We start from the raw sequence: 27,394 nt of genomic DNA, 5'->3' as shown, positions 1-27,394 counted from the left end.
ACGCATATTTTTTAATCTTTTTTATGTCTTTTTTTATTTTTTTATATCTTTGCAACACTAATACCTCATAAGCGCGTTTATCAAATGGATATATATTCTCAATTGGCGACATATGTTAACAAGCTTACAAAATTAAAAACACACAGGTCTAAGCAATATAAAAACAAACAAGAAAACGAAATAAACATAAACTTCATAAAACTGATTTGATGAAACAATAGATGTAAAAATCATACCTCCATCATGCAATCCCTGCACAAAACCTTTCAACTCATTGGCAGTGCCATTTTCAGAGTATTTCGAAAGTTTGGATCCAGGAATATTTTTATTAAAATCCTCGCCTACATCATCAAGCCCAATGATTATTGTTTTCACATTATTTTCCTCTAACAATTTTCCATAACGTTCAGGAACAACTGGTGGATAGCTAGAAGATGGTTTTCCAACAACAAAAAGTACCAACACTCTTTGCTTCTTCTTTAGCTTTTCATCGTTGTTTCTTTTTGTGAAAATATTTTCTGAAGCAACAGTAATAGCTGCAGCAACATTTTGCTTTCTACCATTGTTTTCAATCTTATCTAAAATGTCATTACTGAATTTAGAAGTGAGCTCCGAATTCACATTAGCAACGTCAGAGTATGTGATCAATCCTAATTCATTTGATTTCGATGGTAGATGATACTCGATAAGAGATCTAATTGCCTTCTTCTGTTTCTGAAGGATTTCGTCCGAAGAGGATGACAAATCCATTGCAAACACCATATCAACATTAAACGCCCTGCCCTCAGCTGAGCATAAAAAACAAATGACAAAATTAAAAATAAACAACTATCATGAGAGAATCTGTAAATATACAAATAAACTTACATAACCAAACAAACACGCATAAAAACATTTTAAATATTAAAAAAACATTTGCCTTTGCAAATCTATGCATAAAAGTTTTTATAATATATATGTTCAATATTCATTTATAAAGATCCTCTTTTCGAACTTTTTAAATTAATTTTTGCATTTATTTGTAAAAAAAAGCAAAAATGAATTTAAAAATCAAAGATTTATTTCTTCTTCTTCTTTTTTTTTTTAATTTTATATTATTTTTTTTTTTTTTAAACGCATATTTTTTAATCTTTTTTATGTCTTTTTTTATTTTTTTATATCTTTGCAACACTAATACCTCATAAGCGCGTTTATCAAATGGATATATATTCTCAATTGGCGACATATGTTAACAAGCTTACAAAATTAAAAACACACAGGTCTAAGCAATATAAAAACAAACAAGAAAACGAAATAAACATAAACTTCATAAAACTGATTTGATGAAACAATAGATGTAAAAATCATACCTCCATCATGCAATCCCTGCACAAAACCTTTCAACTCATTGGCAGTGCCATTTTCAGAGTATTTCGAAAGTTTGGATCCAGGAATATTTTTATTAAAATCCTCGCCTACATCATCAAGCCCAATGATTATTGTTTTCACATTATTTTCCTCTAACAATTTTCCATAACGTTCAGGAACAACTGGTGGATAGCTAGAAGATGGTTTTCCAACAACAAAAAGTACCAACACTCTTTGCTTCTTCTTTAGCTTTTCATCGTTGTTTCTTTTTGTGAAAATTTTTTCTGAAGCAACAGTAATAGCTGCAGCAACATTTTGCTTTCTACCATTGTTTTCAATCTTATCTAAAATGTCATTACTGAATTTAGAAGTGAGCTCCGAATTTACATTAGCAACGTCAGAGTATGTGATCAATCCTAATTCATTTGATTTCGATGGTAGATGATACTCGATAAGAGATCTAATTGCCTTCTTCTGTTTCTGAAGGATTTCGTCCGAAGAGGATGACAAATCCATTGCAAACACCATATCAACATTAAACGCCCTGCCCTCAGCTGAGCATAAAAAACAAATGACAAAATTAAAAATAAACAACTATCATGAGAGAATCTGTAAATATACAAATAAACTTACATAACCAAACAAACACGCATAAAAACATTTTAAATATTAAAAAAACATTTGCCTTTGCAAATCTATGCATAAAAGTTTTTATAATATATATGTTCAATATTCATTTATAAAGATCCTCTTTTCGAACTTTTTAAATTAATTTTTGCATTTATTTGTAAAAAAAAGCAAAAATGAATTTAAAAATCAAAGATTTATTTCTTCTTCTTCTTTTTTTTTTTAATTTTATATTATTTTTTTTTTTTTAAACGCATATTTTTTAATCTTTTTTATGTCTTTTTTTATTTTTTTATATCTTTGCAACACTAATACCTCATAAGCGCGTTTATCAAATGGATATATATTCTCAATTGGCGACATATGTTAACAAGCTTACAAAATTAAAAACACACAGGTCTAAGCAATATAAAAACAAACAAGAAAACGAAATAAACATAAACTTCATAAAACTGATTTGATGAAACAATAGATGTAAAAATCATACCTCCATCATGCAATCCCTGCACAAAACCTTTCAACTCATTGGCAGTGCCATTTTCAGAGTATTTCGAAAGTTTGGATCCAGGAATATTTTTATTAAAATCCTCGCCTACATCATCAAGCCCAATGATTATTGTTTTCACATTATTTTCCTCTAACAATTTTCCATAACGTTCAGGAACAACTGGTGGATAGCTAGAAGATGGTTTTCCAACAACAAAAAGTACCAACACTCTATGCTTCTTCTTTAGCTTTTCATCGTTGTTTCTTTTTGTGAAAATATTTTCTGAAGCAACAGTAATAGCTGCAGCAACATTTTGCTTTCTACCATTGTTTTCAATCTTATCTAAAATGTCATTACTGAATTTAGAAGTGAGCTCCGAATTTACATTAGCAACGTCAGAGTATGTGATCAATCCTAATTCATTTGATTTCGATGGTAGATGATACTCGATAAGAGATCTAATTGCCTTCTTCTGTTTCTGAAGGATTTCGTCCGAAGAGGATGACAAATCCATTGCAAACACCATATCAACATTAAACGCCCTGCCCTCAGCTGAGCATAAAAAACAAATGACAAAATTAAAAATAAACAACTATCATGAGAGAATCTGTAAATATACAAATAAACTTACATAACCAAACAAACACGCATAAAAACATTTTAAATATTAAAAAAACATTTGCCTTTGCAAATCTATGCATAAAAGTTTTTATAATATATATGTTCAATATTCATTTATAAAGATCCTCTTTTCGAACTTTTTAAATTAATTTTTGCATTTATTTGTAAAAAAAAAGCAAAAATGAATTTAAAAATCAAAGATTTATTTCTTCTTCTTCTTTTTTTTTTTAATTTAATATTATTTTTTTTTTTTTAAAACGCATATTTTTTAATCTTTTTTATGTCTTTTTTTATTTTTTTATATCTTTGCAACACTAATACCTCATAAGCACGTTTATCAAATGGATATATATTCTCAATTGGCGACATATGTTAACAAGCTTACAAAATTAAAAACACACAGGTCTAAGCAATATAAAAACAAACAAGAAAACGAAATAAACATAAACTTCATAAAACTGATTTGATGAAACAATAGATGTAAAAATCATACCTCCATCATGCAATCCCTGCACAAAACCTTTCAACTCATTGGCAGTGCCATTTTCAGAGTATTTCGAAAGTTTGGATCCAGGAATATTTTTATTAAAATCCTCGCCTACATCATCAAGCCCAATGATTATTGTTTTCACATTATTTTCCTCTAACAATTTTCCATAACGTTCAGGAACAACTGGTGGATAGCTAGAAGATGGTTTTCCAACAACAAAAAGTACCAACACTCTTTGCTTCTTCTTTAGCTTTTCATCGTTGTTTCTTTTTGTGAAAATATTTTCTGAAGCAACAGTAATAGCTGCAGCAACATTTTGCTTTCTACCATTGTTTTCAATCTTATCTAAAATGTCACTATTGAACTTAGGACTGAGTTCAGAATCTATGTTACCAATGTCAGAGTAAGTGACCAACCCTAACTCGTTTGATTTCGATGGCAAAAGATATTCTGTAAGAGATCTAACTATCCTTTTCTGTTTCTGAAGGATATCGCCTGAAGAGGATGACAAATCCATTGCAAACACAACATCAGTGTTAAATGACCTTCCCTCGGCTGAGCATAAAAACAAATGATAAAATTTACAAAAATTATAATGAGAGAGTCAATAGATATCCAGAATACAATCATTAATAAAATTCAAAAAAGTATAAGAAAAGTTTAAATGCTGGAAAATATTTGTTTTATATATTTATGCCTAATTGTATTTATAATGTATTAATTATAAACTTAAAAATAAAAATGTTTTTAGTGCAGCTATTTAAACATATTTTGGTGAAAATAAAAATAAATAATAAAAAGGAAAAAATTTTAATCGTTTGATTTTTTATATATTATATAAATAATTTTATCAAATAAAAATTGCTCAATGCAAAAAATTTTAACAAGTATGCTGTAAAAGACATACAATTAAATATAAAAACAAATAATAAGTTTTAATAAAAAAATAGATATATGACAAAAAATATTATAGAACATCTTGATTGTTCCAGTTATTAAGAAGCTTTATAAAGACCTAATGTATGTTCATAAAGCAGCACAGAAGAGCATTAAACTGTAATCACTTGGTTTTTGAATTAAAACTCTAACATCTATGTAGTTTCAAATTAGGTTTTCAAGCTAATTTGAAACTTTTTGTAACCCATTAGTGATTGCTAGATTGTTAACACCTTATTTAATTGTAGTTATATAATCATAATTAGTCATTAATATCTTTTGGCTAATGAACTTTTGACTTTTTGACTAAAGGTTTATTGCATGTTCTTAACCAAAATCTCTTTGTTGACTCATTCAACAGTGACATTGAATTAATGTAAAAATTTGGAATTTTACTTTAATTTTTTTTTAAAGATTTTTCCTAATGATTTAAAAAGATTTAGGCAACTGAGTTAGTTATAAGTGAGTTGTTATGAAATCAGTTGATTATGAAATCAGCATCTCAGTATTGGTTGCTTATAAAAAAGAAGTGTACTGTCTAATAAAAAAGAAGTGTACAGTCTAATAAAAAAGTGTACAGTTTAATAAAAAATGCTTTATGGCTTATGCAGCGATATTTTTTCTGAAAAGACTTAACATGGTACTTTTCATTGCAAATAAGTTTTGAATAGAGAAAAAATAAAATGATCCTTTAAAAAAGCCCCATAAATTTCCCATAGCTATCAAAGAAAAACCACAGTTTTTTCCCTGACCAAATGAAATTCAATAACATTTCTATGAGTTCCATGACCAAGACTTTTTATGATCATCTTAATGAGTAGTGACCATCTTAATGATTAGTGACTATCTTAATGACTAGTGACCATTTTGCATAGTTTACAGGATCCTGCATAGGTTGTTCAGTAAAAATTTTGTTATTACACTAAACCATAATTAGTGACTACCCTGTATAGATGTTCAGTAAAAATCTTGCTATTATGCTAAATTATGCGAAAGAAAGAATTTTAATTTTTAATTTAGGATTTGTGAGACCATCCTTGACTTTACTTTTACTAACTTATTAGGAAATATCTTAAAAGTTTTATGATAATTTCTAAAAAACCTAAAATTAAAATATATTAGGTATTTTTGACCTTAGGTATCATAAATGTGAAACAAAAAACTAATTAAACTCAACTAAATAACATACCATTTTCGTGTAATCCCATTAAATAACTTTTTACAGAATTTTCTGTTTTTTTTTCTTGAGTATATTGCAAAAGGTTAGATCCATGCAAGTTTTTGTTAAAATTGTCTTCACTTTCATCAAATGCAATAACCAATGTTTGAACGTTGTCATCTTGTAATAATTTTTCATAATTTTCTGTAACAAATGGTGGGTTATTTATGGATTGTTTTCCAGTCACAAACAGTACCAACACTTTACTTCTATTTTTTAGCTTTTCATCTTTATTTCTTGGTTTGAAAATCATATCTGAAGCAACTCTAATACCTGAATCCACATTTTGTCGTTTATCAGTGTTTTCGATCTCATCTAAAATCATGACATTAAATTCAGAACTAAGATCTGCATTCACATGACCTTTGTTAGAATATGTTACCAATCCTAATTGATTAGACGAAGAAGGTAAAAGGTATTTTGTAAGAGATCTAATTAAACTCTTTTGTTTCTGAAGTATTTCTTTTGAGGAAGATGATGACGTATCCATTGCAAACACAATATCCATACCAAATGACCTACCTTCATGTTATATAAGAAAAATAACTTTTCATTATCTAATGTTTCAATAGTATAAGTTTGTAAAGAAAAAAAACATAAGTGTATATAAAGTTACTTAGTTTTGTAGAAGCATCGAGATCTGTTATGGATTCATTTGGCAGTTCTAAAGCTGAAAAAAAAGAAACCTATAAAAAACTATTGATTTTAAAAATAAAATTAGAATTTAAATCAGAACTAAAATTAAAATTAAATTTAATATTCTTTTAAATTTTAAATTTTGTATGAATGTATAATATAGTAGATTGTAGCATAGTAAAGACTTAAACAAACTTTTAAGAAAGATTTAACCTGGTAAAACTTTTTCTCATCTGCATAAAAAAAAAAAAAAGTTAAAAAATACCTGTTACACAGACGCCTTTTTTTAAATTTTGTATGAAATCACTCTCTTTAAGTTTTTCAAATGTATCTGCACTGTAAGTATTGGCTTCCCCACCACCTATTTTTGCTAATTCAGTTTTATCGATATCTGATCCAATACCAATTGCAATAATCGGAATACCTTCTTTACGTATTTCATTAGCAATAATTGCAGGGTCAACTACTCCTTTTCCTTGTGTTTGTGACCCATCTGTTAATAAAACGAGTAATTTAGACACTCCTGGTCGGCCACCATTTTCAACTTTGAACATTTCCTTCTGTGCGAGACGAAGACCTTTGTCAATCCTTGTTGTATGACCCATCAATGGAATTCTATCAACTGCATCGTCGAAGGAATCTTGATCAGAAAACTGATTTAGCTTAATACTATGTTCAGTGTAAAAACTGAATGTTATAACTCCTGCCTGAGAACCATTTGGCTTAATGCTAAAAAGTGATGCCAAAGTTTTTAACAAATCTTTTTCATTTTTATAATTTTTACCCAAGCTGCCAGAAGAATCCATAATGAAACCAATATCAACAATTCCTTCACTGCATACCTCATTTTTTGCTTTAAAATAAAATTAAAAAAATGTTACAAAAATTATTATTATAGCAAAAACTAGGTTAACAAAAATTATATTAATCAATTTGGAGGTTAAGAATATTTACTAATCTTCAAGAAAGAGATTAACATTGGTAGGTGCTATATCTCAACAACTTATTTTAACTGTATTTATTAAATTTTAAACCAATCAATTCTAATCATAAAGGACAAATAAGAAAAAATTGAACTTTTATTAAGAATCATTAACTAATTGTTGCACAAACATTTAACTTATTCTTACATTTTCAAATATTAAAAAAAGGTAATATAAATATTAAAAAAAGGTAATATCATAAAGAAATTCATAAACTCAAAAAGCATGGTTTAATTAAAAAAACATCGGACAAATGCAGCATAGAAAATTTTTACACAATATAATTTATAGAATCTTATTTTAGAAACAAAAACAATTTTTGATTGCTTTATAAAAGTATTAAATCAGAAACATTTAGATTTTTTTTTTTTGCATCTCATAATTCTGACACATGATCATTAACATCAACTATTAAAAAAATAAACAATGACCTTCTTACCCTGTTTTATCGGTAGACTTTGTTATATATACACTTATTTTTATCTAAATTTTTTCTGCAGAGACATATGTAATAACAAAAATTTTCTCTGTTCAGAGACATATGTAATAACAATATGTTTATTAGATCTTGCCCTTTTGTTATAAGGTATATATATTACATTATAAGTCTCTTTGTATAATATATATAGAGACCCTTTAGTATAAAACATTTAGTATAATTGTTACTAGGTCTAATCATGAAAATAATGCATTCTAGGAAAAAAATAAAGATAGTAACTTTGTTTTTAAATAAAATTAGCAAAACATTATTGCCATTGCAACTATTAGCTCTGTCAATAACTAGTTAAGCCTTAAACCTTGAAGTTAAGCCTTAAACCTTAAAGTTAAGCCTTAAACAAGTGTTTTTATTAGTACTATTATTTGTATTCTTATAAGCAAATAAAAACTGGCACAGTTGCTAATATCAATTTCTTGATGTGACATAAGTTATTGGCGCATAGCTTGTTTCCTTTGCCCAATAATGTGTTAAACTAATAATTGTATTGTTGACATCACGTAAAACTGCTTAATTTTGACTTTATTAGTGTCTTTAAAACAAACAATGTCAAAATATATTAAAATTCCAAGATAACTATGAGTACCATTAAAAATGTATTTTTAATGATTCATCCTATTATGCTACATCCTGACATCCTATCACATAAAATATTAAAATAATTAAAAATGTTGTTTTTAATGATTCTAATAATTTATGTAATAAGATGTCATTAAAAATGGTACATCTATATCAGACCTACACTATTTAAAAAATATTTAGAGGTAAATTACTTAAAAGTGCAGCAATTGAAAATGTCTTTCAACAGCAAAAATTGAAAAATGTGATTATCTTAATAGCCTAGTTAACATTAAATATGGTAGCCCTGATGGATTATGGATATTTTTAACATTATGAAAGTTTAGTTTTTTAACTTGTATTTATTAAAATATGCCTTTATAGTTTAATTATATATACATGAAAAATAAAATAATTATTCTCTACCCCGCCCCCCTTCCTATTCTCTCCCTATTTAATGCTGATTCACTGATCAATAGACGTATTTTGCATTCCAATGACATAATGATGTAATGACATCAGGCAATGATAAAATACGAATATTGAGATAATTGTTTAAAAAATGAACTCTCAAGTAGAAGATATTATGGTAGATTTACAAAATTATTCAACTGAAATACCAATTGTTTTAGAAATAAATAGAAATTTAAATATTTCACCTAATTTGAAATCTGCAGATGAAACTTTAACATGGTGTAAAAGTTTAAAATACTAGCCACTATTCACTATTAAGGAAATAGAAAACTACAGGAAAAAAAGCTAAAAACGAAAGTATTGCAATAAAAAAAACATTTGAAAGAGGTAAAAGATTTAAATCTGAACGATATATATCATCGGATAGTATTTACACTTCATATAACCTAACATGTATCATAGTAAAAGCAAAATGCAAAGCAAGCATGAAAAATGAAGTTCGTGATTTAAAAGTTTATACTAGCAGATTGAATAACTCTGTTAGAAAAGCATATTGCTCATGCCCTGCTGGAAATAGTGGTTATTGTAATAAAGTGATGGGTTTATTATTTGAACTTGCAAAAAATTCTTTAAATTTACTTGAGTATGTACCTGAAGAGATTGCTTGTACAAGTAAATTAAGGCAATGGGGCATTCCAGGTCATAAAACTAAAAGAATTAAAAATCTAATGTTTACAAATGTTCAAAAATTTGAATTTAAGCGTGGCATTAAGCCTACTTTATATGATCTAAGACAAATAAAATGTAAAAAAGAAATATTTACAACCTAAAATCAAATGTTGCTTTTTTAAACAATTATTTAAAAAAGCATTTTTAGTTTTACTGAAACATCATTTGGAAATTTTCCAATAGGTTCTCCTTTATCTTATCAACTCTAGATAAATAAGAATTTTGAACTTATCAATAATATTGAAAAATTTAAAGCAATTTTGTTTAATGTGTCTAATACCCTACCTCCTTTACCTCTTAGCTTTTATAATAAAAATCATCGCTATATACCTCGCAATTGGGAGCTTAATGAGAAACAAAAAGATTATTTGTTATTAATAAAAGTATCTTCTGAACAAAGCAGAAAGTATGAAGCTGATACAGTTACACAAAATAAAAATAAGCTGTGGTTTTATCTAAGAAAACGTTGCTTAACTTCAAGTACTTGTCATAAAATTTATATACGCAAAAGACAATTTGAAACTCTTGTTCATCAGTTAATTAATAACACACAAAAAGTTGATTTGCCTAAATTTATTCAAGAATCTTTAGACCACGGGCTTGCTTATGAGCCACATCCAGGAGAGAAATATATTGAAGTTGTGAAAAATAGATTAAATCGCAATATTTCAGTTAGGACAACTGGAATTGCAATACAACCTAATTTATTTTGGTTATCTGCGAGTCCAGATGGTTTTGTATATGATGAAGAGGCTGAATATTATTATGGTTTAATCAAAATTAAATGTCCTAGAATGAAAAAGCACTTGTCTATTTCCGAATGTTTAAATGTTTAAATGACAATGATTTTTTTATCAGATTAGACAATGGACACCCATATTTAAAAAAAGATCATTATACTGGTTATTATACACAAATACAAATGACAATGGGGTTAAGTAATTTTTGATTGAAAAACTTTAGATTTTATTTTTTGATAAGTGGTGGCAAAAAGTTACATAAAAGATAAGTTACTGTCCATAGTTGGTTAATTGAACCATGAAACACCAAAAGAATTTAATTACTTATTTGGCAAAATACTTTAATCCTACAAATAGCACTTTCAACTTGAATTCCCAATGAAGCGATGGTTTGACTTTTTGTAGCATCTTCTTTATTTAGCTTTAGTTGTCCATTTAAAAAAGATAACATATTTAATTTTAGAATGATTGTGTTGGTCAGAAATGGAAAACCCACAATCAGCCATAAATGAATCATTTTCGTTCCATAGTTTTTTAATAAGGAAACCTGATCTTACAACAATTTCTTTGCCAGAAAAAGTTGACTTATAAAAGTTATTTCTCCTGAAGGAGAAATGTCTAACAATCCTTTGATGTTTATAACTAGAGAATAAAGAACTTAGTCTCAGTGATGAAGGTTTTTGACAAAACAATTCAGTACAATCAATAATGCATCTTGTTAATGAAAATGTCATGTTTAAGTTTTTTGGCATAAACTTATTAACTTGTTTGCATAAAGGCCAAATAGATACACTCCCCAAAGAAATATTTCATCCATTTTATTAAATAATAAGATGTTGTTGATTTTGAAATTTTAAATAACCAAGACGCAAAATTGTAAATCCATTTTCTAGCTACACTAAAAACATAAATAACTGATTTTCTGTGTTTAATTTTGTTTTAGGACCATTTTTTGCCTGATTACCTAACCTGCACATATTTTCAGATAAGGCTGAGTTGTGGTGTTTAATACTTTCACCATTTTTTTCCCTGGATTTAAAAAGTTGTACAAATTAATATACTGTTCATGTTCAATGCCAGTATATTTTTGGAACAGTTCTTTGTCTGTTAACATATTTTCATAGCTTAGAATATATTTACTTTTATATTGGTTAAGTTGATTTCATTTTTTTTTTTTTTTTTACTTTCAAATTCAAAAATGCTTATTTGAGATTTCAACTCGTGTTTTTCTTTTTCCAGTAGATCAATTTCGTTTTGTAGTTCGACACAACATATGCACCTTTTCTCAACCTCAAAACCAATTAATAGTTCTTCATCTTTAGTTTTAAAATTATTGTCTTCATTTCTGAAACATTTTCAATATCAAAGTTTTCGATAAATTTTCTCTTTTTAGGCGAACATCGTTTTTGTACATCAACTTGTTTTTAAATTCAAAAATAGATTGAAATGCTTCTTTTTTTTAAAGTTTTTCAGCCAATATTGTATAAAAATTGAATGTCTTCATTTTTAAAATGAAGCTCGCATACTAGAGTCGTGTCCTTAATAACGAAATTATCATTAACACCTTTTCTTCTGAATTAAGAAATATTTTGTGCACACTTATTTCAAAGAGCTATTTCTTGTGTATTTAAAAAAAATCCAATTTCTGACTTTTTTTTTTGAAAATTGTAAAATGAACTTTTGCATTGTGGAATACAGCAATAAGCTCCGCTTCCTCCTCCTTTATATAATGTAGAACAGGCAAAACCACTAATGTTAATTTGAAATAATAAAAACTACAATATTTTAATGTTTACATGTTATTACTGCCTGATGTCATTACATTATTACGTCATTGGAATGCGGGATGCGTCTATTAAGGTGGCTGTATGGTTAAAAATCAAAAAAAAAAAATTAATGTTGTTTTATTTGAAATTTATTCTAGATTCAGAAAATATATATCTTTATATTTTCTGAATCTTTACATTCAAACTCAATATTATGAATAATATCCATTATTTTAAAGTTACAATCTTTTCAGCTTCTATAGCAACGCCCCTAGCAATGGTGATTTCCTGTCTTTTTAGTCAACTATATATTAAATTTTCAGTACCTAATAGCTTTTGCAGCCTAAAAGTTGTAAGCCATTAGCTATTCATAATGCAAATAAAAATAAATTTTTTTATTGGTTTCTCCTCTGAAAACTGTTGTAACGATATCTACATGGTACTACCCAAAGTTTAAACAAAGCATTTAATCAAATAATTTAGAAAAGGTGTCCTAAAGATGTATTTGCTTGCAAAGAAGTTTTAGATATTTGTGTAGCTTCAGTTGTTATTCATTTCAATGATAGAATGTCTGGTTTTTCAAAAGTTTTTGAGATATTTAATCTCAAATTTGTATATCTTGGTAATTATGATTCGTGTAAAACAGAGAGCCACCGTCAACGTCACTTTAAAAAGAAAATCTTCTGAAGCACTTAAAAAGGACAAAAAATGATAAGCGGTGTCGAAAAGGAATTTTTCAATGAAGAAAAAGATGTAGAAGATGGCAAATCTTACTTTCCATAAAAATATTACTATATGTTTTTGAAATGCGTTTTTTACAGAATTATTTCTTTCGATATTGCGCAAAATTTAAAATGGATTTTCTTAAAAAGTATACAAGCAATCAATTTGAAATTTCATGGAGTACTCCTTAAAAATTACTTGAGGGACTGTACTCCTTAACAATTACTTGAGGGACTGTAGCAGAATTATACAAAACTAATGACATTATTATAAGTTGGGAATAATTATCTTAAATAAAAAGTTGATTTTTATTTTTATTCCATTGCTTTTATTCGCCATTTTTGATGTACAAACTTTTATTAAAAAATTCTGCTACGGTTCCTTCATGTTTGAATAATAAAGATGCTCTGAAATTTTTAGGCTCATTGGATGTATGTTTTGGTGTGTTGGTGTTTTACTTATTTTTTGCTGACTCAGCAAAACATAAAGTTTTTTATAATTTTTTTTTGAGTGTATTTGTTGATAAAAACGATTATTCTTTTCATTTAATGTTATTTGGAAACATTTATTTTTAAAATGCAGAACTTATTTTTTTAACCATAGAGCCACCATAGATTTACATAAAAACATAGGTCTGAAAATAAAAAGAAAGTAATCTTTGATGTTTGAGTTTGATGTTCAAGTGTTAAGAAATTACGACAAAATGAATCATTTGAAATAAAGAAACTTTTAACAAGATTTTTTTTTAACTAGACTGACTGGTTTTATCTACAGTATGAATGCAATTAATGCAGAAGTGGTGTAGTGGTAGACAGGGCCGTCCCAAAGAGGTCTTCCATGGGGTGGTGTTGTATGTATTTTTTGCCAACACAAAAAAAAAAAAAATCTCCTCAATATTTGTAATTTGCCAAATATAGTTCAAAACTTGCTCAATGTGCCAACTAAAATGCTTAAATGACAGCTTTGGGGGAAGACACTCCTACACCATCCCCCATCCTTCGGGACGGCCCTGGTGTTAGAGTGCTCCCTTTATAAGCAAGAAATTCCGAGTTTTATCCCCACTACGCCCCTGGTAGTACCACACTCAACTTTTTTCTCTACCCAGCGGTCTTATTCGTCAAGGTTTGTTATAGAGTTGAAAGAGGGTTAATTCACCTCCTAAGACCTTATCGGCCTTGGGGAGTTGGATTAATATTGAGAAAAATTTTTAAGAAATTAAAATTTCATTTTCATGTAAATTTATTTAACTAAAATAAAAAAGTTCAAAAAATGATTGCAGTTACTTATACATACTGAATGTATACGAAACTGGCTATTTATATATACAAGTTATATGTACAGGTTAGGTAATCAGGCAAAAACTGATCCAAAACAAATACATTAAAGACCGTTTTACTCATGCGAGGCCTCTTTTACTTAAAATCAATATTCTTAATGTATATCAACTTAATGTAAATAATATTCTTTGTAAATGTAAAACTAAAACTTCCCCTTTTCCATTTAATAATTTATACTCACATAAAAAAACAAACAAATACTATCTTCGAAATGAAAACTTTATCAAACAACCTTTTTCGCATACAAATTTTGGTAGATCTTGTATCTCTTATCGAGGAGCTTTTTTATGGAACAAAATAGTTTTGAAATATTTTGATTTTACTCAAGAGTGGAACTACAACATAATCAAAAGAAAACTTTAAGAGATAATTTTATCTATCGATAACATACTCTTATATTTTTAATTTTTATAAAGTAGAATTTTAAAGATTCAATTCTTAGTACTTACATATATGAGTGTTATATATCTTTTACGTTTATTTATTTTTACTTTCGACAAGAATATATATATTTAACACAATAAATGTAACGATGTAGTTGAAAAACAAAGCGGTTCTTGATGACAAGACCTTAAGGTCTTCTGCGAGATCCAGCGTTCTTGCACAAAAAGTTCCTGCACCAAAGTACCTGAAAACATGGTGGGTGTTATATATTACCAAAATCGTTTCTCTCGAGTATATCAAGTTGGGTCTTAAAAAAAGTGTAATTTTGAAGAAAGTTTAAAAAATTTAAAGCTTTTAAAGAAAAATCTATTTGTTCAAATATAGGGGAGAGCAGGTAGGATTTGTACAGAGGAAGCATTCGTACAGTAGTAATATCTACATCATTCTTTGTATTAACATGTTTTTATTTTTGTGTGTGTGAAGACCATTCATGCGCAAAGGCTAACACCTAAACGTCATGGCAGTGCCATCGTAATCTTTATTGGAACAAGTAGATGCGTGATTTTGCACTGCGTAAATAACTTTACAATCAATATTTGAAAACGTTTATTCGTAATGATTTTTGATCAAATTAATGAAATAATTTATTATGCTTTTTTGTATAAGTGTGTTAGATTAATATTTAAACATTAATTTTGTGATAATTTTAACTGTTATTTTTATTTTGAATTTATATGTTGATTGTTTTGGTGGGGGCACATTCGTACAGTAGTAAGTGGGGAGGATTCGTACAGTAGGGATGAACCCCACCGAGGTTTAGAAAGCTTTATAAAAAAATAAAGAAATTATTATTTCCAGATCATGCCACTAATATACGTAAAAATAGGTACCAGAATGAAAGACGTAGACGAAGAAGAAATGAAGTCTGTGGATGAACGATGTTCTAGATAAAACTTTATCAATTAGGAAGCCCGCACAAAAATATGGTGTCAAACTAACAACACTTCAAAGTCGCTTAGCTAAGCTCCACAAAAAAGCTAACAACAACACCCTGTTTTGGGTGTTTATTTCCAAATTCACATCAAATCAAGTGTTCATTACCGAATAAGAGACTCTATTGAATGAGTACATCGCCAAATGTTCTAAAAGGCATTATGGGTTGACAATCTTACAAGTTTGGAGCATACGAATATGCAAACATAAACTAACTACAATATTCATCTAGCTGGCATCAAAACAAAATGGCTGGAAAAGAATGGCTGGACTGTAATAGACAGACGCAAACTTAAGACATCGGAAACCTGAAAGCACCATCGCAGTACGTTCTTTTACATTCAATGAGAACCTCGCAAAGCTTTTGAATATATGTATTCTCTGAAGAGAGGATTTATAATTTTGATGAGTCAGTATCTACAGTGCTAAGCACGCCAAAAGCTATTAGCGCAAAAAAGTCTAAAAAATTGGTCAACTTGTATCGGCAGAAAGGGGTGAATTCGTGGGAGGAATCTTATTAGCTAGTTGTAACACAATACCATCGTACTGTGTTACCACTAGCTCTATGGTGGCTCTATATTCATTTTTTTCAGAGTACATTTCAAGGATCAGTTTATTGAGGATGCTCCAGAAAGCAGTCTGGGAATGGCTAATAAGAGTGGCTGTATTAATTCTAGAATATTTTTGGAAGTCCTTTAACATATTAAAATAAAAACATCTTGCTATAAAGAAAACCCTATTCTGCTCCTCGTCAACAATCACGAAAGTCATGTGACAATTGAAGCGGTGGACTATGCTCGTGGTAAATGCATTATTTATTTGTTATTTCCTCCTCACAAAACTCACCGTTTCCAACCTTTAGATGTGGGAGTATTCGGACCATTTAAGGCCAAGTTAACGATAGCGTATAATGATTGGCATGTGAATAACCCAGGAAAAACTCTAAATATATACTATATTTTGAAATCGGTCAAAATTGCCTGTTTTGAATCATTTAATTAAAAAAACATTGAAATGCTTTCGAAAAAACTGGGATATAGCCATATAAGAAATTGAATTTCAGTGACGATGAATTTGCTGCTGTACAAGTTTACAATTTTAGTTCTAGAGCAGTCATAGATTGCAACATGCAACAAATTATACCTGAAGAAATGACTATTTCTCATTAAGGTCTATTAAGAGTGCTAGCTGCATAACTATCTGCATCATCTGTGGAATTAATAACTCCAGAAACTATTCAACCTTACCCTAAGTTGTAAAGGAATGCACCTAGAAGCACAAGGAAAGGAAAACCGCAATGAAAGTCAGGAATATATATACTCCCGAATAGAAAGATACTCCCGAATAGAAAGATACTCCCGAATAGAAAAAGACTAATAGAAATAGAAAAATCAAAAGAGAAAAAGAAAAAAGAGCAAGAGAGAAAACAAAAAACAAAGAATATTAAACGCGCATTAAATTTGCTACCTAACACAAAAAAAGAAACCAAATCAAAAAAGCAGAAGAAAACTTTAGAGACTTATAGTGAAGATGAGACCGATATAAGTTTAAAAGAAAGTTCTTGTTCTCTTTTTAAGGAGATTTCTGAAGGATCTGATATTGAGAATGAAAATCAGGTTATGACGGAAAATATTAAAGAAAAAAGCTTTGTGTTGGTAAAGTTAGAAAAAAAACAACAAAAAACTGTTTTACATTACACTGGACAGGTGGTAACCAAATACAACCCTATGGAATAAAAATTTTCATTTCTAAGAAATAATTCGAGTACCTGGAAATTCGTTTTTCTAATACCAAAGACAAAGGAATGGTTTACTTATTAAACGTAGTCTGTGTATTGCAGCCACCTAAACGTGCTTCTACAGCTAGAACAGCCAATGTATTTATAATTAAAAAAGATCTTGTAATGTATAATGTGCAGTACATCCGTTATATGTCATCATTTATATGTCAAGTGTTCCTGATGGAAGATGTTGGTTTTATGACTTAAGTTTGAACAAACTGTTTGTAAAACAATATAATGTTAATTATTATTATGTTAAAGATTTATTCTGTTTTAATGTTAATCTTTCACAATTTATTTTAAAATTTCAGTAAATATCTTTTTCACTTTGTACTAAAGTGCCGAACAAAGAATTAAACGAAGCTATCCCGTGCGTGGGGTGCATTCGTACAGTCTCCATTTTTTGCAAAAGCCATCATAGTTCCACCATGTAAGTTTTTATCAAAACCAAACTATAATATTATAAAACCCGATATTAGGGTTATTCAGCAACATTTAAACTATTTTAAAGTATCAATTGTTTTTGCTTTTATCTGACTTTGTGTAAAAAGTGTATAAATCCTAACTGCTCTCCGCTAATGTTAAAAAACTAAACAAAAATTGAAAATAGTCACTTTTTAAGACGTTTTTTAACAATATCATTCTTAAGAAGGTTACATTAAAAAAAGATTTTTATTTATGAAATCTCTATAAAGTTTCACTTCTTTTGAGCCCCATTATGATTTACTTTGGGAGACAAATATTTTCGGTAAAATATAACACCTACTATGCTGCCCGATAACATGATAGGTGTTATATTTTATCAAAAATATAACACCTACCATGTACCAAAAATTGTGTTTTGGTGTGGAAACTTTTCTTTAGAACTAGCTTTAATAACATTTTTGCAAAAATATTTTCAGTCATTACCCTAGTGTACATACATTAAACATCTTAAATATGGAGAACATGCAGGAAGTGTCCATACATTAACTGACTTGAATAGGGAAAATATACAAGGAGTGTACATACATTGATTCAGAGTTTGGGTAAGGGCAGGCAATCTTAATGGCATTTTTAACCCTTATCCCAACGTACATACAGTCTCTGCATGTTGTTCAATGACCTAAAATCATAGATTGTTAAAATTCTACCAAAAAAAAAAACATTAGTAAATAATTTGAAAATAAAACACCATTTTTGCAATTATATTTTTTTCAGAAAAACTTTAAAAAATCAGAAATACAAAATAAATTGCTCTATAAAAGTGTGATGCTTGATCAGAATTAAAAAAAAAACTGTATAATGTTTTTAATGTAAATTTTATGTTATCACATAATTATAAAGTCATGTTTTAGAATTGATGGCAAATAGCCAGTCATATTTTAAAATTGATGGCAAATAGCCGTGCCAAGGGCGGGGCCAGTCGGGCCGCGGCCTGAGGCGCCAAAATTGGGAGGGCGCAAAATTCCCCAAATTAATTTATTTATTTTCACATTATGAAACTAATTTGCGTGGCGTCACTTTTATGTTGATAAGAAAATTAATTAAAATTGCGCCTCCTGACGAACTTTAAATTAAAAGCTCATTTACCAAACAGAAGAGCGCCCTTAAACACTAAAAAGTTGTATTTTCTGAACATTATTTTTTACAATGAATCGTGCAAAAAAATTATCTGGTGCTGAATTTAAGAACGACAATTAAAAACCAATAATTATTTATAATATAGACAAATGATTCATTAAGGATCGTATAAATTAATTTAACGCACACATTAAAAATTATTCTGAAAAGAAAAAAAAAAGAACTTCGAATTAAAAAAAAGAACGCTTAATTTAAGCGGCTTAAATAAAGAAACAAATGAAATGAAAGCTAAAGAAAGTAAAGTAACCAAATAATAATAAAAATAAAGAGGGAGAAGAAAAGAAAAAATAAATAATAGAAGAGCGCAATTAAAAAATAAAAGTTTGTATTTTCTGAACATTATTTTTTACAATGAATCGTGCAAAAAAATTATCTGGTGCTGAAGCTAAGAAGAAAAGAAGAGACCGTCTTGAAAGTGACGCAAAACTAAGAAATTGTTTCAAGAAGTGGTTGGTGACAAACTCTTCTGTCGAAAAACAAATTATTTCAGAGGATATTTGCAATGAAGATGATAATGATTCAACAGCTGAAGTTGCTGCTACATGTTTAATTACTTACTTAAATTCATATCATCCATTGGAATTACTTGAAGAGGAGATTTTCATTGGCCAAAGTCAAGACGAATTTGGACCAAATGATTCAGAAGCACAAGAAGATAGAAATTCTCAGCTTTCCAAACCAATTGAAATGGGCAACAGTGAATTTCCTCCTGAAATCTCAGAAATTTCAGCAACCTCTGGAGAAAACGTTCAACACAGTGATCCAGCTACATGGCCTAAAATGACAGATAAAACAAGGTGCTTTTTGATTCAGCATGGGCCGGAGCAAGAAAGAAGAGAATTTTTCCCAAACACACTTTGTGACTTTGACAACAGAATGCGACACTTCAGCTCAAAATGGTATGAAAAAATTCATCCCAATGGTGAAAAATTTGTTCGCTACTGGCTGCTGTACAGCAACAAAAAAGATTCTTTGTTTTGTTTTTGCTGTCTGCTATTTTCAACGACAAAAACCAACAATTTTTAAGAAATTTCAAAAGGATTTTGTGACTGGAAAAAACTAAACTCAAGAATTCCAGAACACGAAAACAGCAATGAACACCAAAAGATGCTATTCTGATTGGAAAAATCTGGAAAAAAATCTCAAGGAAGGAAAGACCTTGGATTCTGATCTGCAGAGAGTTTTCAACGAAGAGATGAAAAAGTGGAAAGATATCTTGAAAGTGATTGTTGATGCAATTTTGTTCTGTGCCAAGAACAATCTTGACCTTCGGGGTTCAACAGAAGTAATTGGAGAGCAAAACAGTGGCATCTTTCTGAACTTAATTGAGCTGATAAGCCATTATTATCCTTTAGTGGCTGAACGCGTTGCATCCGTTAAGGCAAAGAAAACCACAACATCCTACTTTTCTCCTCGAATTCAAAATGAGCTGATTGAATTACTTAGGCAGAAAGTCAGGAATGGAATTTTGTCAAATGTCAGAGAAGCTAAATTTTACTCTGTTTTGTTTGACTGCACTCCAGATGCCTCCCACAAAGAGCAGATGACCCAAATAATCAGGTATGTCCACATCACTGAGGAAATCTGTAAAATTGAGGAAAGCTTTGTGGACTTCATTGAATCTCACAAAAAAACTGGAAAGGGCCTTGCAGCTGAAATCACCGAAAAACTGGAGAAGCATGGCCTGAGCATTTCTGATTGTCGGGGCCAAGGTTACGACAATGGAGCCAATATGTCTGAAAAATATAATGGCGTCCAAGCTCACATCCATTCTCTAAATGAGTTTGCAAGATTTGTTCCATGTGCAGCTCACACTTTAAACCTAGTTGGTGTCCATGCTGCTGAAGTTTCTCCACTCATGATTACATTCTTTGGAAAAGTTCAAGCCATCTTTAACTTTTTCTCAAGTTCTACCTTAAGATGGGAAAAACTGATGAAAACATTGACCATCTCACTAAAGGGAAATAGTGATACAAGATGGTCTGCCAAAAAAGAAGCAATCATCCCACTACACAGACAAATAAAAGAAGTTCTTCAAGTTTTGGAATCCATAATTCACACTCCCAAGACAAATGCTGTCTCAGTTTGCAGTGCAAAAGACCTCATCATTCAAATTGATTTCAGTTTTCTGTGTTTGTTGGATTTTTGGTGTCAAATTCTGTCTTTAATTGACCGGGAAAACAAACTGCTTCAGTCTAAAAATATTTCAATTGACATTGCAGCAAAAAAAATGAAAGGACTGAAGGCTTCCATTCAGAATCTGAGAGATGTTGGGTTGGACAACATTATCAAAGCTGCTGCAGAAACAGCTATCCAAATTGGAATTGAAGGAGACTTTTCTATGAAGAGAAAGCGCAAAGTGAAGCTGATGGCACTTTATGAAGCTGAAGATGACTTTTGCCGTTTGTCACCAGAAACAGATTTCGGATCCCAGTGCAACCTTGTGTTTGACAGCATTCTCACACAAATTGAGTGGCGGTTTGAAGCTATGTCTGCAGTATCCTCAGATTTTGACTTCCTCAGTGGACATTCTCTCTCCAAAAGTTCAGTGGATGAACTTAAGACTAAAGCCAAAAATTTGTCTAAAATTTAAAAGGCAGATTTAGATTCTTCAGATTTCCAGTCAGAAATGGCAAGCTTTAAATATCAAGCTGCTGCCATGATGGAAAACTTTGAAAAATCTAGCCCGATGGACATTTTGCAGCTCATTCATAAATACTCATTGACTGATGCTTATCCTAACACGGCAATTGCTATTCGCATCTTCCTCACCTTACCAGTTACAGTTGCCACGTGTGAAAGAAGTTTCAGTAAACTTAAGATCATAAAAAACTATTTGAGATCAAATATGGGCTAAGAACGTTTGTCTTGTCTGGCAGTAGTTTCAATTAAACATGAAGTGGCCAACGCACTTGATTTTGATGATGTCATTAGTGACTTTGCCTCCAAAAAAGCCAGAAAAGTGACCTTGAACTGAAGTTTGTGAAACATTGGTGACAAATTGTTCTTTTAACTTGATGCGATAAATTTTGTGATCAATAATTAATTTTTTTTTATGTAAATATATATATAATGTGTTTTTTGTATATTTTTTTGGGAGGGAGGCGCAATTTTATTTGCTTGCCCGAAGCGCAAAGTTAGCCTGGTAAGGCCCTGCAAATAGCCAGTCATGTTTTAGAATTGATGGCAAACAGCCAGTCATGTTTTAGAATTGATGCCAAATAACCAGTCATGTTTTAGAATTGATGGTAAATAGCCAGTCATGTTTTAGAATTGATGGCAAATAGCCAGTCATGTTTTAAAATTGATGGCAAACAGCGCTTTTTGTGTATTTTTTTAACACTTTAACATCAAATTACTTTCCTTTTATTTTCATGTCTTTATGTTTTTATGTGAATTTTGAACAGCATAAAACTATTTATCACAACTATTAATAAAAATAGGGTGTAGAGAAGTAAAATAGCGCCCTTATTGGGGATATTGTCAACCTAAAATTATAGCCTAACGTTTTGATTTATTGACTAAACAGCGTTAATGATATTCCAGTCATGTATTTATCCTTTAAAATATTCAACATTCATGCATGCTGCTTTAATATCAAAAAAATTTAATTGTCCAGTAAATTGACTACTAATCTTTTCTTTAGGTTTGCTTAACAAGATGTCTTTCTATACAAATCCTAATTTACCTATTAGTAAAAAAAAAAGTACGAATTCTAATCTTTGGCCGATAATGATGCATCAGCCGATGCATCGGTATCAGCCTGTGCCAATCAGCATTTACATTGGCCAAGGTAATCGGCATAGGCATCGGTGCACCCCTAGCATACATACAGGCGAAATTTCCATCAGTTTGTTTTGAACACTTAATAATAGTTGATTAAAGTTTAAGCAAGATTATGGTTTGTTTGTTCTATATAAAAGTTGTGTGTTTAATTAAATTAACATTTGTTATTTAATTATTACACTGCCCGACGGAAGGGTGTTAAAAGAGGTAGAAATGCAAAAGTTGTTGCTTAAAAAGATATGGATTTGATCTATCGAAAAATTGCAAAGAAAATCAAAAGATCTCATCATGCAGTGAGCAATTTTATAAACTTAGGTGAAAATTACAACAAAAATCACCAAAGGGCGGTAATAAAAAAATAACATGAAGGCAACATTTTTCTATTATGAGTTTGAACGAACAGCAACACAATTAAGGAATAAACTGGAAATATCTGTAAACATTAGACGTGTCCAATAAAATTTATCAAAATCAGTACGGTCTCATTGGAAAAAAGTGATCAAAAAATTACTGCCAAAAAAGCATAAAAGTACAAGATTTAAGTTTGCCAAAGACCATGTGACATGACATGTGACAAAGACCATGTAACATGAGACATAAAATGGGAAAATATCTTATAGTTTGACTTTAATTGGCTTGATGGTTTTAAGTATTATTGGCATGATTTGATAAAAATTTGCATTTCTATGAGACGTAACTTTGGAGGAGGGACAGTTATGGTGTGGGCCGCATTTTGTTTTATTATAAAAAAAAAGAATGCAAGAGTTTACGAAGATATTTTAATATTTGTGAAGGTTTACCTACTGGGAATTGGATTTACCAATAAGATAATTGTCGCGATTCACACGGCACGAAGTACAAAACAGTGGTTCAAGGAAAAAATATATACATGTTTTGGATTGGCCATCTAAAACATGGATATTTTATTCCTAAACCCTATTGAAAATTTATGTGGGGTATTTGCACAAACTTTATATAAAAATTCTTGACAGTATAATACGATGCAAGAACTTAAAAGTTCTATCTAACAAACTTGAAACGGTATTTCAGAGATTTGTTACAAAAATGTTCGGAATCTTTGAATTAATTAGTGTAAAAGAACACATTATTAAAAACTAAAGTAATTTAAAAATTATTTTTTAAAACAAAAAATTATTTACTTTAATTTTTATAGTTCCATCAAGGAACTATAAAAATTTTGTATATTTTTTCGAAATTTTAACTTTTAAGTTTCATCCCAAATTTTCATCAAATGCAGATGATTTAATTAAAAAAAAAGTTGTATTGCCCAAAGAACTCCAAAATGCAAGAAGTTCTCTCATAGGTTCACAAAAGGTATGCTCGCAATAGTAACCAAACTAATGAATACCCTAAATTGAAAAATACTTTCCTTAATTGGATATTTTAAATAAAACTGTCAACAACGTTGAACGTTTTGTATCACCCTTAAATAACAAATCTCCTTACCTTAACTGCTTCAGAAGGAGTATTTTCAACAGACGATTTTTCAAATGACGTTTTTAAGGTAGAGCGGAAAAGTTGCCTCTATACTTTTTTCTATATTTTTTATACTTTTTAGTGATTTCACTAAAAAAAATATTTCTTTGTGTAATTATTAAAAAAATTTTTTTTTTTAATTTTTTGAAAATGTCTCAGTACATTGCGGTAGTGTGCTAAAGTTTCTCCTATATACATACTCCCTGATAACAGAGTTTGTTATCAGGGTGTGCCATCTTGGTTTCGGATTAAACCCATACACGGAGTTTTTGAATTTAATAAAACGGAGACAAAAAACACAAAATAAGCCTTTATTTCTTAATATTAAAAAAAAATTTTTAACTGAATTTTCTGCGACCACAAGGCCGTAAAATTCAGCACGATCAAAAACAATAGCGGAAGCGAACTCTGAAGTGTTTGTAGAGTTTGCACTCAACGTGTATTACTTAAACAAATTTTACTAAATATTTTTGTTCTTGGTTATTAATCAATTTTTCATTATTTTTTAACTTCTTTATTTAGTGCTTCTTTTGTGATTTTCTTTGTGTTTGTTTATTTTATTTTTGTATTTAATTAGCAATTTAATTAATAAGAACAAAAAATTAAACAAAATTATATCTAATAATATTAAATTTATTCAAATATTTTAGTAAATTAAAAGATTGTATAACTTACCGGTCAAAAATGTTTCCAGACTCCAAACCATCAAAACCAGGAAAAAAATAAATTTAACATTCATTTTTTTCTCAAGTTAAGTTCACGAATATCGATTAGTTTTTCAAAACCGTTTCTTTTAAATGAACCATAACGTAAGACTAAAGCATAAAAAATAACTAAGTTTATTATAGTTAAGTATAAAAAAATAAAGTATAAAATACAAAATAAAATTTTTAATCAAGTCCAAACCGATTTATAACAGAGTATACCGATTGTGATATCCGGAAACGTACCCCGGAAAAATTAAAATAATTTGTTAAATCAATCAGTTTATTTTAGCGAAGTCCGTATTTTAGCTTTTTTTTATTGTAACAAGTGTTTGTTTTACTGAGCTAATGCTTGGTACGAAGCAAAAGAAACATAATTTCTCAGAACTTATAGTCTTTACAAACGGTAACCTGTTTAATTCTGATACTAAATAAAGATCAAAAAAAGTTATTTTAATCTTTTTGTAATAAAAAATATTTTGATAGAAAATTTTAAAATTAGTTGAAGCTTATTTTAATTTTGATTTATTTACAATAAAATTTACAAATTATTGATGAAGAGCCGTGCTTGGCCACTCTTGTGATTAAAACACAGTCTTTAACTTTTAAAGTTATACTATTACTTATGTTTATTGAATTTATCGCGTTTTTGTTTAAAGAGTTCCATGGTTTGACCACACAGTTGGTGAAGAAGTTATTTCTTTAAGCGCAGTTTCGAAAAAGTTGTACTTTGAGTTGTTTAGTGTGAGTTCAAAAACTTTACTTTAGTGACGTTGAGTTTGGTTAACGCTGAGGGACTAAGAATTTAATTACGTTGATTTTGCTGTTAATTTTGTATTGTTGAATGAGATCTGCTCTTGCACGTTGTTCGGTTAGCGTTGTCAGGTTTAATCTTGATTGTCGCTAAGTGTAGGGTAATTCCTTTAAAGTTGAAATGTATTTCGTGGCTCGGAATTAAATTTGCTCAAGTTTGGCTATATCTTGAGCTTGATATTGTGATTATTCGCTTGTACTACGAGTTCCAAGTGTACGTGAACGTATGAAAAATACAATGCGTGCCATAGAGCAAGGCTACGGCCTCGAAAAGCATACCAAGACGCGGCCGTAAATACTAGTTTACTGACCTTAAAATTATTAGTTACAGGCCCGTAGGAACAAAAATTGTATTGGGGTAGGGTAGGGGGGCAGTGCTGGATTAAGGGGCCCCAAAATAGTTTAAATGAACATTTTTTGTTAGTCATTTTTCATTCAATTTTTATCAAAATTATTTATTTGAAAAATTATTGGGGGGGGGGGGCAAATGCCCCGACTGACCCCGGTTGCCTCAGGCCTGAGTTATTCCCAGTGAAAAAAAAAACCGCGTCCCACATGGGTTCCGCGTGGGTTCCGTGTGGGATTGATGGGATTTATGTGGGACGGATTTTCCCATGTGGTATCCGTATGGAAATTTGTCACCTTAAACCCATGTGGGTAATCCCACATGGGTTACATGTGGGAACCATATGGTATTTACACACATGGGAAATCCCACGTGAGTTTCCTGTGGGATTTGCATGGGAATTGATTTAAAAGCTGGAAACTAAAAAAAAATTTGCATTTGTTACGTTAATATTGTGTGAAAATATTTTATATTAATAAAGAGAATGGCAAGCAAGTATGTAAGTACCACGAATAATTTTTATCTTTCTTTATAGAAATAAGATTAAGATTTGTGCAAATAGACGTATTATTAGGATAATATAATAGTTATTTGAATATAGATCTTGAGTAAATTATTTGCAAACAATTAACTGATGCAAGTTGAAATGTTGTCAAAAACCAATCTTGCATGCATGGGTCACTGCAGTGTCCCACAAAGAAATGCAGGTTTGAAAGTCAAAGAATTCCCAATTTTCTTTATTAAAAAAAGAAAAAAATAGGATAGAGATGGGTTTCTCTAACTTTTTTTATGCTCCAAAACTTTTAACTTTAGATATAATAAGGTCCTTAAGACTTAAGGGACTTACGAACTACATTGAGGAACAAAAACAGGATATTTACAGAAACTTTTCAATTTTTAATCTGGAGTACCACAGTGTTATTGAGAATAAAGCCTCTGGGTCCAGTTTTCAAAGTAATATGATCTAAGTAATGTTTAAATAAAGTAATATGCTTTAAAATGCATATAGTTATACATATAACTCCTGATAGTTAACTATAAATATAACTAGTTATACATATAATTATTATTAATATATAAAATATACATAAACTTATTTTTTAAGGTTATGCTTGAACAAATTAGTACCAATTAATTCAAATTCAAGATTTAGTTAAAGTTCAAGTTAATGTTCTTATTTATTCATTGTTTTTGTTAATTTTATATTTATTTATTCAAATTTAACAGTTAGTACTATATTTTACTACAGTAAGAATGATTATCATTGTTGAACGTGATTTTATTAGTAACTTAATTTTATTTTCAACATATTTTGACAACACCCTTTATATTTTAAATGATGACAGCTTTACTTTTCTA

The 27,394-nt window shown here is 29.6% G+C and overlaps 1 protein-coding gene and 1 long non-coding RNA gene across 3 annotated transcripts in view; one reads left to right on the top strand and one right to left on the bottom strand.

Moving 5' to 3' along the window:
* The window catches only part of LOC136080518 (uncharacterized), a 66,259-nt gene that overhangs the window by 28,600 nt on the left and 10,265 nt on the right, over window positions 1-27,394 (bottom strand). The window contains exons 2-9 of one of the 2 annotated variants that reach the window (XM_065797293.1): window positions 24,848-24,987; window positions 6,629-7,216; window positions 6,344-6,397; window positions 5,698-6,249; window positions 3,576-4,127; window positions 2,462-3,013; window positions 1,350-1,901; window positions 237-788 (exon numbers count right to left, since the gene is read on the bottom strand). In XM_065797293.1, coding sequence (XP_065653365.1) covers window positions 237-788; window positions 1,350-1,901; window positions 2,462-3,013; window positions 3,576-4,127; window positions 5,698-6,249; window positions 6,344-6,397; window positions 6,629-7,216; window positions 24,848-24,911 — 3,466 coding nt within the window. In that variant the 5' untranslated portion in view covers window positions 24,912-24,987. Of the gene's footprint in view, window positions 1-236; window positions 789-1,349; window positions 1,902-2,461; window positions 3,014-3,575; window positions 4,128-5,697; window positions 6,250-6,343; window positions 6,398-6,628; window positions 7,217-10,607; window positions 12,114-24,847; window positions 24,988-27,394 lie in introns of those variants that run through there. The other variant, XM_065797292.1, reaches the window with a different exon arrangement.
* Window positions 26,261-27,394, top strand: part of LOC136079956 (uncharacterized) — a 5,683-nt gene continuing 4,549 nt past the window's right edge. Inside the window, exon 1 of the long non-coding RNA XR_010638341.1 lies at window positions 26,261-26,534. This is a non-coding gene — a long non-coding RNA (uncharacterized LOC136079956). The remainder of the gene's footprint in view (window positions 26,535-27,394) is intronic.

The sequence above is a fragment of the Hydra vulgaris genome, chromosome 05 (genome assembly GCF_038396675.1).
Source record: "Hydra vulgaris chromosome 05, alternate assembly HydraT2T_AEP".
NCBI classification, from domain to species: Eukaryota; Metazoa; Cnidaria; class Hydrozoa; order Anthoathecata; family Hydridae; genus Hydra; species Hydra vulgaris.
Note: the sequence above shows the minus strand (reverse complement) of the source record. Positions and strands in the feature narration are given on the sequence as shown.